This window comes from Anguilla rostrata, chromosome 4, assembly GCF_018555375.3.
Source record: "Anguilla rostrata isolate EN2019 chromosome 4, ASM1855537v3, whole genome shotgun sequence".
NCBI classification, from domain to species: domain Eukaryota; kingdom Metazoa; phylum Chordata; class Actinopteri; order Anguilliformes; family Anguillidae; genus Anguilla; species Anguilla rostrata.
Genome location: NC_057936.1, coordinates 20,419,762 through 20,431,734, shown reverse-complemented (window position 1 = coordinate 20,431,734; position 11,973 = coordinate 20,419,762). Strand labels below are relative to the sequence as shown.

The 11,973-nt window shown below is 48.3% G+C and overlaps 1 protein-coding gene across 9 annotated transcripts in view; it reads left to right on the top strand.

The window, feature by feature from the left end:
* Nucleotides 1-11,973, top strand: part of LOC135252777 (microtubule-associated protein 4) — an 87,789-nt gene that overhangs the window by 38,023 nt on the left and 37,793 nt on the right. For all 9 annotated transcript variants that reach the window (XM_064331262.1, XM_064331265.1, XM_064331264.1 and 6 more), the window contains one exon: nucleotides 135-1,640. In XM_064331262.1, the coding sequence (XP_064187332.1) occupies nucleotides 135-1,640 (1,506 nt within the window). The remainder of the gene's footprint in view (nucleotides 1-134; nucleotides 1,641-11,973) is intronic.

Below are 11,973 nucleotides of genomic sequence, written 5' to 3'. Positions count from 1 at the left end.
GCACATTTAATTAGAGATTCTGGGATTTGTATTTTTTAGTGTAAGCCTTGTAATCTATTAATGATGGGAGCTACATCAGAGGGGTGTGTCCAGGTCTCATCACTGTAACTCTCTCTTCCCTCTTTGTGCACGAGGACTCCTGGGTGACCCCTGGGAGGTCCACGGCGGGCTGCAGTCGGACTTGACTTTCACCCCCAGCGTATCCACGGTGATCAGTCGCCATGCCAGCCAGTTGGCTGAGAGCCCCCTGGACCCCCAGTGGCCCCACCATCAGAGCATGGGGGCGGGGGACGAGAGGGAGAGCGAGGTGGCCGACAGAAAGCAGCAGCAGAAGAAGAAGAAGAAAAGGAGGCCCCGGGAGGAAGTGTACGATCTCCTGGAGAACAGGGGCCCCGCGGATAATCTGGGCGAGAACACCCTGCCAACCGACAGCCCCCGCAGACCCTCCCCTCGGAGAGAGGAGGGCTGGGAACGCGAAGACTGGGGAAGAGGAGGTGGCAGGGGCAAGAAGGGGAGGAGCAGAAAGAAGTTTCCGGAAGAATGGGCTGTGCTTCAGGATCCGGCCCTTTCCACTCCGGGCTTTCATTCCCAAGAGATAGCGGCGGAGCTGCTGGCGCCCTCCCTCAGCCGCCCCCAGGCCATGGACACCTCCGGCCCCGGAATGCAGGACCCCCTCGTCTGCCTCACCGAGGACTCCCACCCGCTCGGCCTGGATGACGGCCTCATTCCCAGCATGCCCTCCTCCCTCACTCAGGACCTGTTCTCTCTCACAGCCTCCTTTCCCGCTTCCTCACTGAGCCCTGAGCCCTTCCCTGCTGGCCCCACCGCCATATCTCCCAGTCTGGGAACAGGCCCCTCGCCCAAAGAGACCCCCCCACAGTCACCCGGTCTGGAGAATTCCTTTTCCGCAGGTGGCACAGGCACCCCTGTGGCCCCCCTCTTAGCAGCCGGTAGCCCCACTCCGGCGAAGGCCGAAGAAGGCTTGTCCTTTCTTCCCTCAGATCTTTTTACTGCTGACACCCCTCCTTCCACAGATAGCGAGGCTCTCCCTCCCAGTCCTAAAGGTGAACAGGCCCAGGGTATGCCCAGCCAGAAGGCCTCATTTGGGCCTGTGCCCTCTTCCCCACCATTGTCTATAGAGTCTCCTCTTTCAACCAGCACCTCTCCACAACCTGAGGCCCCCGCTGGTAAAATGGCCCCTGCTCCCTCATCAGAAACGTCTAGCAAAGACAACATCCATGTAACTACGAAAGATTCCACTCTCATACCTGTTGAAGGGGAATTGTCTCCTCCTTTAACACCCTCTCATATGGACAGCTTTACTCTTGAATCCCCACTGTCAGAGGAGCACCCTGAAGACACCCAAGGCCTCCTTCCCGCGTCCTCTCCTAAAGAGCCGAAAGAGGCTGCAGGCCAAAAGCGGAAACAGCCGAAAAAATCCCGCTCCTCCTCCTCAAAGAGTCCGACCTCGCCAGTCCTCAGCCCCTCCGCCTCAACTCCTCCGGCTGTCAGCTCACTCTCCCCGCTGGCTGCCCCCTTCCCCGCTCCGAACTCGGACCTGAACCCCACGGCCGTGCCCTTTTTCCCCATCCTGTCGGAGCTCCAGGAGCCCCCCCCAGGGGACCCCTTGATGGCAGAAGGTTTGTGAGATTGGAGCCTGGATTTGGGGGAGCCAGCCCTGGCATGGCTGTGTGGGGCTGGTCCGGGATACCGGCCTGTCCAATCACTAACACTGTCTCTTAAGAGGAAACTACCACGTTGTGTCTCTCTCTATGTGACTGTGCATGTGGCACCCCGGATAGCTTGATTTGGCTTTCACAATGTACGGGGTTCCTCTCTTTCACACAGTTGGCTGCATTCATTAACTGTATGTTGGTGTACTAATCCGAAGCTTTGAGGTTGCAGTGTGAGACCGAAGGCCTCAGTGTCACCAGCCCTGTCTCTCAACAATGCAGCTCCTCCCTGTGAGAACTGTATGTGCTCCTGTTCCTCTGCGTCACTCCAGGTCCTTCTAACACTCCGTTTCTCTTGCTTGTCTTTATGTATCCACCTGAGCTGCTGCAGAATCTCATCTACCTCGGGAATGAAGGTTCATCCTCTGCACAGAAAAGAACACCCTCAATTCCCTCAAATACACCTTTAATGCCATTTCTGCTTCTGACAAACCTGTCGTTTCCTCTGTGTGGATCTTTCATTAACCTGCCGGAATGTTTCTAATCACGAATGCCGACTCGTTAAGCCGCAGCCTAAATCTGTATGCCGTGTCTGCCAAGAGTTAACGTGAGTCTTTTTCTCTGTGTTTTCTCTCTTCTCTCCGTGTGCTGCCGACCCTTGCCCTGTCTCCACGGCCACCGTTCAACAGGTGAGTCAGATTTAGCACTTTCTCTTGTTTTTGCTGTTGTGCGTTTTTTGGGGACGTGGACGCGGCCCGGTTGTCCCATTTGTTAGTTTCTTCCGTACACTCTGCCTGCGGTGAAGTCACCGGAATGCACTCAGGTGCAGCCGTCAGTTTCGGGTCTAAGCCGTGCAGAGATTAAAGCATGAATCAATACTGAGGGCACGGTGAGGACGTCCTTGTCGTGACCCAGGCATGGGGCCCTGGTGTTTCAAAGGTAGGGGGAGGGGCAGGGAGTTTTCCTATGTGCTACGCTAACACAGCTAACTGAAGGTTAGCCGGACCACTGAAAAACGTGAGTATTTAAGTGCTGTGGATGAGAACATGGCAGGCCCCAGAACATGGACGGGACTTGCTGCATCAGAGAGTTGGCATTGCGGTGGAGATGAGAGCGGATCCTCACGTTCTCAATGCTGTTTGCTCCTCCCATTACATCACATTATAAATTAGCATGTAGCAAAAGCCCCACATTCCCAAGCCAGCTTTTTTTACACACCCCGTTTTGAGTAACTCAGTGACACTGTCATAACACAGCCTTTCCACCAGAGAAAGGCAGGTCTCTGCTCCTCACATGCCAGCTTCTCAGCCAGGGGGCACTTATTTGCTATTTGATGTGTGGATCAGTTTCACTTGGGTGTTCTTATGTGGGCTCTTTGCTAAGAATGAGGTCATTTTTATTTCAGTGTGTCACTGGCAGCAGCCCACATTCTCACTGTGAGCGAGCGCCTCGTTCACTCTGTACTTTCAAGCAACTGTTACTGACACGCCAAATGGCTGCTCTGAAGATTGATTTTAATCGTCACCAGCGGACAACACATTACGAGTGGATTCAAATGCATCCACCCTTGTTTCCAACAGGAAATTTTTAACAGGGTGACCTTTTTTTCAGTTTACTTCAGGGACTGTGTGTGCGGAAAGCGCAACGCTTATATTTAGTCGTGCCTTGTGCGAGCACTTTCTATTAATAGGTCACTGACATCCACTTGTAGGCTGAGCCTCACCAGGCACATCTATAATTCATAATAATGCAACTTTTATTTACTTTCTCTTCTCATTGGACTTCCTGTCTGTGGAGCAGCTGCGGATACTCAAATCAGGACAGTGAAATGCTCGAGAACCGGTTTATTTTAATAGACAATATGTTCTCCCGCACTTAGCATCAGTTTATTGTTAATTATGTAAATGAGTACAGACACCAAGGTGTTTTTTCTGCATAATGCAGTTACTCTGTAACATGGTTCTGGTCTTCGAGGTCTTTTGAGGTTTTGGGTTTCATTCTGCCTTAGTTCCTAATTGTTTAATTGGACTCATTATTGGGTTAAGGACTACAGTTCACCTGCCACCCCAGATGTAAACCAGTCTTCCCTCCCTGCCCCGTTCTTGTTAAAGCTCTTTCCTTTGGTGCGTCATCGTGGCTGAACTTCTGTCGCTGGGTTTTGCTTCGCTGCAAGTTTCATGTCAGCCGCAACAACACCGAGGGAGAAACAAAAGAGTTGACGCTGACCTTGAGTTTACGTTTCAAAGGCCTGTTCCAGGATTAATAGGTCTGCCTCCTGGCTGCGTATGGAGGCTGTGTGACACAGCTGCCGCTGCCGCTGCCGCCGCACTCTGTAATTTACCCCCCTCTCCATGTGCCGGGGCGGGCCCTGCCGCTGAAGGGGGCACTTATCCCATCACAGTGCCTGGAGACGGCTGCAGGGCCAGACCCTCTCACCCCATGCACTCGCATCGCACTCTCTGGCAGGGGGAAGGACAGCGGGAGATGTGATGCCGAGTGTGCAAGTGTGTGTGTGTGTGTGTGTATGTGTGTTTGCGTGTGTTTGTGCTTGCATGTGTTTGTGTGTGTGTGGGTGTGAGAGAGAGAGTGAGTGAGAGAGAGTGAGAGAAAGAGAATGATAAAGGGAGGGCAACAAAGAAAGTGCGAAACATTCTCTTCAGCATCTGTGGAACTCTGCTGAATGTTACACTTGTAATTGTGCGGTAAAGTGTTCCCTCCAGCTCAGGGGTCAGAGGACCAGACATGCAGTCTCTAAAATATGCAATGCTGCAGTGTTGGGTGTGCAGAACAAGCCTTTGGTAATTTACTTTTCATTCACTCTGTGCCATAGCACAAGTACCTCTCAGCCTCCATGAAGCAGCTATCGATCAAAAGATCATTTCAACTCAGAACTCATTATAAAAAAGATAATGTTTTTGATGTAGACCTGTTCCACTTGAGGAGACCATAGCGCTCATTTTCCATTTTCTGGCTGAGCTCGGAGTGTTCTCTTAACTGAATACTTTTCCATGAATTAACAAGGTTATCTGGCTGAATTGGATTTCCACAAGTCTGAAAACACAGCACATTAGAATTCGTTATTTCTGTTCAGAAATGGTAGGTTCCAGTGAGACATCAGGATTCAAAGACCGTCTTGCAGCTTTGCCTTCTGTATGTAGAGAGTATACATTGTATCTTGTATCTGAGTCATCGGTCTCCTTTTTTCCAATGAGCGGACTCTGTAGAAATGATTCATAGAACTGTTGAAGCAGATCTATCCGAGATGAATTGCTGGAAAGTCTGCTAGAGTGTGGCCTTGTCAAGTAATTGCTACAAGTGGGATATTTGAATTTTTATTTTTTTATGGAATGGTATATTTATTTGGGAGATTTCCCAGGCCTGCTAGATATTAACCTTTAGAAACTTGTTCTGAAATTGGCAAGCGTTGAAGATGGCTCTTGACATGTTTCCAGTCTTGCTGCATGTTGTTTAAATGCTGTCTGAAAACAGCTATATTTGTGTTCAGCAATGGCGCCTTCAGGATGCCCACTGACTGAAATGCTTCATTAACTCCAATCAAACACGTAGTGGGGGTCTTCATTATTGCATGCACCTGCTTGTGTTTGTTGAGATACAATTAACAGCTTTATCGCAATGGTGATCTCCTGCCCTTATTGTCCTATAACAGTGAAGTGTAGATGGAGGTGCACTAACAACAGTCTTCTGTCTTCATTATTCATATCCGACGCCTTGTTGCCAGATTAATGAAGGCTACAGCGGTTTAATTTGATGTTTTTGTGTAGCCCCACACAAACAATTCACTCATGTGCCTGTGCAGTGCGTGTTCGTGGCCTGTACAGTGCGCGTTCATGTATGTGTGCTTTTGTTGAGTGGTTAATGGAGAGGCTTGGTTTTGATCCCCCCTCATTGCCTACCTGGTGTGTTATTTATAGATGTCAGGGTACGTGTGCGGGGGAAGGAGCCTTTTCTCCCCAGCCGTACCCACTTCCTGCCTGTGGCCGATGCAATATTGATGGGCGACAGCGTGCGCCGTTACGTAAGCTTACCGCTGCTGCCTGTCTTTTTATAGCACCGGCGGCAGGCTCGTGGCCCTGAAGTCAGCGCAACCGCGCAGCGGGTCCGGCCTACGCGCCGCGTCTCGCTAATCGCCGCGCGCCGCGGCTCGCTAATCGCCGCGTCCGCGGTAATTGGGGCCGCTGAGCGCAGATCGGGCCCGGCGCCGCCTGAACACAGAGCCCAACGTCAGAGCCTCCGGCACCTCAGGCAGCGCTGAACGCTCCGTCTCCTCCCAGCTGAGGGAGTTATTTACTCTCCGTCTGCGGATACTGGCTCTCTGCGTTTACACGTTTACAGCAATATTCACAAACAGAAAGTGGAGCATACTGTGTGCAAAACATTTTGGCCCACGCAAAAATAATAACACAGCCAATGATTGGTGCAAAACAAATACCATGACCAATCATTGGTCACGTTTTTTGGTTTTTCGTGCGCTAAAATGTTTTGCCCATGCTAAGGATTGTGGTAAATCAGGCCCATAGTGTGATTTAATATTGCTGAATAACAATAACATATGGCATGATCAGATGAGACTACTGTATGTAGAATTATGTTTAGGAAGTATTATTTGTGATGGAAGTAAGGTGTTTGTTTGTTATAGAAGCAGATATTGGCTCTGATTCCTCAGGAACGATGTGTCTCAGTGGCTCAGTAATAGCAGGTGTTTATCTGTAGGGCTGGGCTCCTGGCTGGTTAATGTTTGGGCACAGGGACAGCTTGTGCCCTGGGAGAGACGCGCTGGATTGTCAGTCCTTCATTAGCCTTGCGTAATCACAGAGTTGGGAAGTCATTTGGGCACGTAATGCAAGAGCTCCCTTCTTCTGCACTGCACCTCAACAACCCCCTTACTCCCATCCACTCTTCTTCATTTACAGCCGTTCGCTCCTTTATCTATTTTCTGTTTCTTATCCCTCCATCCCTGCCTCTCCATTGGTCTACTGCAGTCACCTTCCTGGGTTATTCTGATTTATCACTTATTCCTTATTCCTCCCGTATTCCTTCCTGCGCACCTCTCCACCATATTGACACCCGTTCACTCTTCCGATCCTTGCACACCTTTAAGGTGTCAGATCACAAATATGTGATTGGAATGTTCTTAACTGAACATTCTAGTGCTGATGTAACAATCGCTACTGGTGATTGAAAGCAAGAGAGTTCTAGAACACTGACTTCAGAAAAAAAACATTCCAAAAAACCTACTCTTTGAAGGGTTCAGATGAACCGGCCCGCTTCGTTCTCATTAGTTTTGTAAGCCTGCGCAGGTGTTGTTCTGTGTTGTTTACAGTGTGGTGTAACCAGCCGTGGCGGGGACTGAGCGGAATCTTAATGAAGAGCCGGGGGTCTGGGTGCTGGAGAGCATACGGCGGCGAGCGTCGCTGTGTTGATTGGCTCGTGCCCGGCAGCCGGTGGAGGAGCTCAGGTGTAGGGCTCGGCCATGTTTATAAATAGAGGTCCGCACGCCGTCCCGGGAGAGTGAGGTACTGCACACTTCTCACAGCAGGGTCTCTACTCTCATTGCATTGTGCAGTTACCACCCTCAGACCACTCTCTTTGATCTGTCTCCTGTGTGGTTTTCCCACAGTTTAATATACATTACACGTTGTTGCCGGGGCAATAAAAGCCAATTATATCGACCCACTCTTGAATCAATACCACAGATATTGGAGTATGTGGTGGGCAGTGATGAGTTATAGTATTGAGTTGTATTGTAGCATTGCTAAATCGAAGCACGGAGGAACACAGAAGCTACAATACCCTGTTGTAATGGTCTGTCCCTGAGCTAATTGCTAATTTATAGAGAATGCAGCTCACGCAATTCAAAAAGGAAATTTTGTGGAGCAATGTTGTGGTGTAGCTGAGCGAAAGGTCAGATGTTTGACTTTTAGTGGTGGTAGACAATCAAGTCTGCCATTGGGGTGGGGGGTGGGGCCAGGGGCAGTGTCGTTACCATGGCGACCAAGCAGCAGTTTATGTTGCCGTGGTGATGGGGGACAGATGCTGCTGAGAAAGCAGGGTGAGGCCAAGACACAGAGTGATCGGCCGCCTCCCTCTTTGTAGGGCTCACCCAAACACGGGCACAAATACATTCCAGCATGCACCCACGTGCACGCACACAAACATGCTCCGCACACTCTTTTTCCCTCTCTCTCTCTCCTTCACACGGACACACTGGGACTGTCAATAAAATATGCTTTAAAATAGCAACAGCACAACAGCATTCAGTTTCAGCTACAATGCATGTCATACCACAAGGGACTGTGATTAGTATGTGGAACAAGAGAGAATGCTTTTCAACTCAAAGGTAGTCACGCTAGAAGCCGCCAGAAACAGCTCATTGACGAGCAATTTACTATCGGTGTCTTAATAGTGCGAGGATGTAAATTTGTAGGCCCTTGGCATGTTTCCAAAGTGGACCCTGGAATGATGTATAAAAACAATGGGCAGACTAAGACGAGAGGGAGCTGCTGCTTTCAACGACTAATCGCAGTCTGCTCTGTGAAGCATGAAGCTGGTTCAGCGCACAGAAACAGGTAGCCGTCTCCTGCACCGACACTACCGCATTAAACAGCGTATCCAGATCCCGCCCCCACAGATTACTCTTACTACGTCTGAGAAATTAACCAATCAAGTACCACGTGCTCAGCCAGACTCTGTGAGCTCAATACCCTACTAACAGTATGTATTTCAAGCATTGAAATACAAGATATTTCAACAGTGAATTTAATGTGCACACAGTGGAATATTTGAATGGGGGAAAAAAAAAATCAATTTAAAAAGGAGCGGAGGAACATCAGTCATGCGTCAATCTGCCGATCCGTTCTTGAGCACATCTGACAGAACTGAATTTATACCCGTCTACTCGCTCTGGCCCGGGTCCAGACATGGTAATTATTGGAGGCGGGATGCAAATATAGCCGATGAGATAAAAATACCCAGCCTGGGTTGTTGTCAGAGTTTTTGGGTGCGTGAGTTTGACTGTGACCCGGTCGCCTCTGTGCGCTTTCGGATTGAGGGAGCAGCCCGGCCTTCCGAGCTGATTTATTCGCTGGGTACGTGCATGAATCTGATGTTGCCAAACAAGGTCGCCCAGAGGCGGTGCATGAATATTGGATGGTACCGGGCCCAGATCTGGGGCACATTAGACATGTTGCTTTTAACCGGCGAAACCATTTGACTGCGTATTGAATTTCGCTGCCGCACAAAAGGCAGATATTTCATAACTGTGCAGGGGTTTGAATACTGATGTTCACTGTTTCTATTTGGAAGCACTAATAGCACTGTAGTGACAGTGGGGTAAGAGAAATGAGCTCCATTTCCAAACACGACAGCAAACAGTGCCTCTGTGTCTGCAGACCTCTTACATGAGTACGGTACAGTGCAGTCCCAGTACAGTACATGCTGAAATAGGCCCTTCAATGGCAGCATGCACTGTGACTTTTCTTTGTGACACAGTCAGCACTTCACTTAAATTTAACTTCAAAATAAATTGACTTTAATGAATCGATTAAAATAAGTATTTGCTTCAATTCTTCACCAATTCTATTTGACTTTTGTGATTGCAGAACTCACCAAACTGTATTTATGGAGGCAAGAAAAAACATTTTTTATGATCCTATCCACTGTCTTTCTATATCACTCATTTTCATTCTGTGAACATTTGTCCAGATGGATTATGTGCAGTGTTTTTAAATATCAGTGACTATAGTCCTCCACCTTGTTTGTGGGCCACTGGACTTCCTGATTTAGTAAAAGCTGGAACCTGGGGATTGCGCTCTGTTGTGTTATTGGTGTCGTGTCGATGCGTGCTTGCCTCCGTCAGCCCTCTGGTTAAAGCTGTACTTTGCTGTAGAGACCCTGCGGTTCTGCGCAGGTGTGTAACACGCAGTCCGCTGTAACGACACGGCTCCTCCTCTGACGCTCGGCAGGCAGGTGAGTCAGGGAAGGTAACCAGGGCAGCCCTGTGACTGGCCAGTCTGGGGCCACCTCCCGCACAGCCCAGGCTAGTGACGCCTGATGACCCGGCACCCTCACTTCCAAAAAAATCTCCCCAATTTAGGCTTGAATCCTGACCCGACACCCCCATGAGCCACTTATTTTTCAGCTGGTCTCCCACAGCCCCACAGATTCAGGCGCCACAGTCCGCTAACCTTTTCAATGCAAAACGTGTTTCATGGGTCAGCTAAATATGCAGCATTTTATTGTTGTCTATAAGCTAACAGCTAGTTCTCAGAATATCAGAGTAATGAAAGGAGTTGATTCACATGGCCTGTAGCATGGTTTATCTCTAACACCATGATTAGCAGCGTTATTATTATTCCTGAGCAGTATTTTCAGTTTTTTAACAACATTTAATGCAAAAATAATAATGGACAACCACAGGGCAAGAACTCAGAAAGCCAAGAATATGCAGACCAGGGGATTATGAAGAGCATTAGGTACAGACACCTCGTCATGCTAAGGAAGGACTGGAGTACGTAGCTAAGCCTTATGAAGCAAGCCCCTTTGAACCGCTGCGCACTTACGAGTCCCTATTCCAGAGCATTCTTTTCTTTACTGGAGAAGAAGGAGACAAGCTTTTCAGTGCTTCTCTCCTTTCACTTTCACATTTTAGCGGGTCAGGTTACTTCCCCTCAGCATCAGATGCGCCCTTCTCGTGTATCAGTGTAATGACCACTTTGCTGATGCTTTCCAGAAGCATCCGTGCAGTTATGGAATAGCATATCTAGCATGAAACATTTAATATGTGCAGATAACAAATGTAGCATGATTCCGGTAATGCACCTCCTATTTCCTTTTGTGGCCAGGGATTCAATCGTAGCATCGAGTTACTATTAACATAAAGAAATTTAGCCATCACAGTATGTCTGCCTGGTAATTTATTATGTGTCTGAAGCTATGACATTTTTTACTGTGTGAAAGGACGCTAGTGCATTAGCCTTTAATTCCAAGGCTAATATGATATAATGATTGGATTTAGGCAAAGCAAAGTTGCAGAATTGCATTAGAAATGTGACATTACTAGTTGAATCTGTGACTTAATTTGAACATGTCACTGTTTAGCTTGATATAACCCAGTTTTCTTGCCCTCAGCAGCGGCACTGTGAGAATAGAGAGTTCTGTTTCTCCTGCGAAAGACATGTATATACGTTCTGTTAGTCGTATTTCTTAAGACACTTGAATGACATACTGCATATATTCACAATCGACTGAAGTGGAAATACAGTTATAGACTGAAGCAGAATTATTTTGATTAGCTCAACATTATCATGGAACAAATTGATGCGATTTGTTTGGTCCAAGGAGTAAAGCTTTTGTGGAATAGAACCTCCCTCCCCTGCTTCTCCCCCTAATTATCTGCCTCATCTCTCCTCTCATCATCCTCCCCTTCTTTTTTTCTCCTTCTCTCCCTCTCATTCCTCCCCTCTCATCATCCACTTCCTCCGGCTCCCTGCGTCGCCCAGACGATGCAGCCCCCATCTGCGGCAGCCGATGTGACAGGGAGCCTGTTGCCATGGAAATGGGAGGTGGTTGCGTTGGAGATGCAGGGAAAGGGGGCTACCAAGGAAACAATGGGGTGTGACAGGAGAAAGGGGGGGAGGGGGGGTTTGGAGTGAATCAGCCAGAAATAGAAATACAATAGGCTCCCTGTGTCTCATCATTCTCAGCCTGGCTCCCATAAGCCCCCTCTGTTTGATTTATCTCTCCTGCTGCGTCTCTGAACACCTGCACGCCTGCCTTTACTAATGATAAATAATGCTGACTGCACTAATGAAGAGGTCTGCCATTCGAGCGCGGCTTCGTCTAGTCTCCTCCCTCCCATCGCAGTATGACAACTCAGCCCCACCTTCCCACATCGGTCCATACTCCATAGTGCTCTTTTCCTTTCTTGTTCTCACTTCTTAAATATAGCCTGGGTACTGAAGGATTTCTCTCACAACAGAGGTCTAAATGGAGCGGTAGATTTTTTTTCAGTTTTGGTTTTATTCAGATTTTTTGTTTTTGTTTTCTTGGACACACTCCATGCCATTCAGAGTTTCTTGTGTATGTCCTTCAAGAGGATGTTAAATGCTCAGTGTGTACAGTCTGATATTGAGAACATTGCCAAGTAGGTATGGATATTATAAGGAAATGCATATTTCATTTATATTTGAATGACATGGAAATAAGGAGTTGTTAGAGTATATTTCCTCATTTACTGTTATCAGCTCTTCCTTCATCTTCTTATCTTCTCTCATCATCTCAT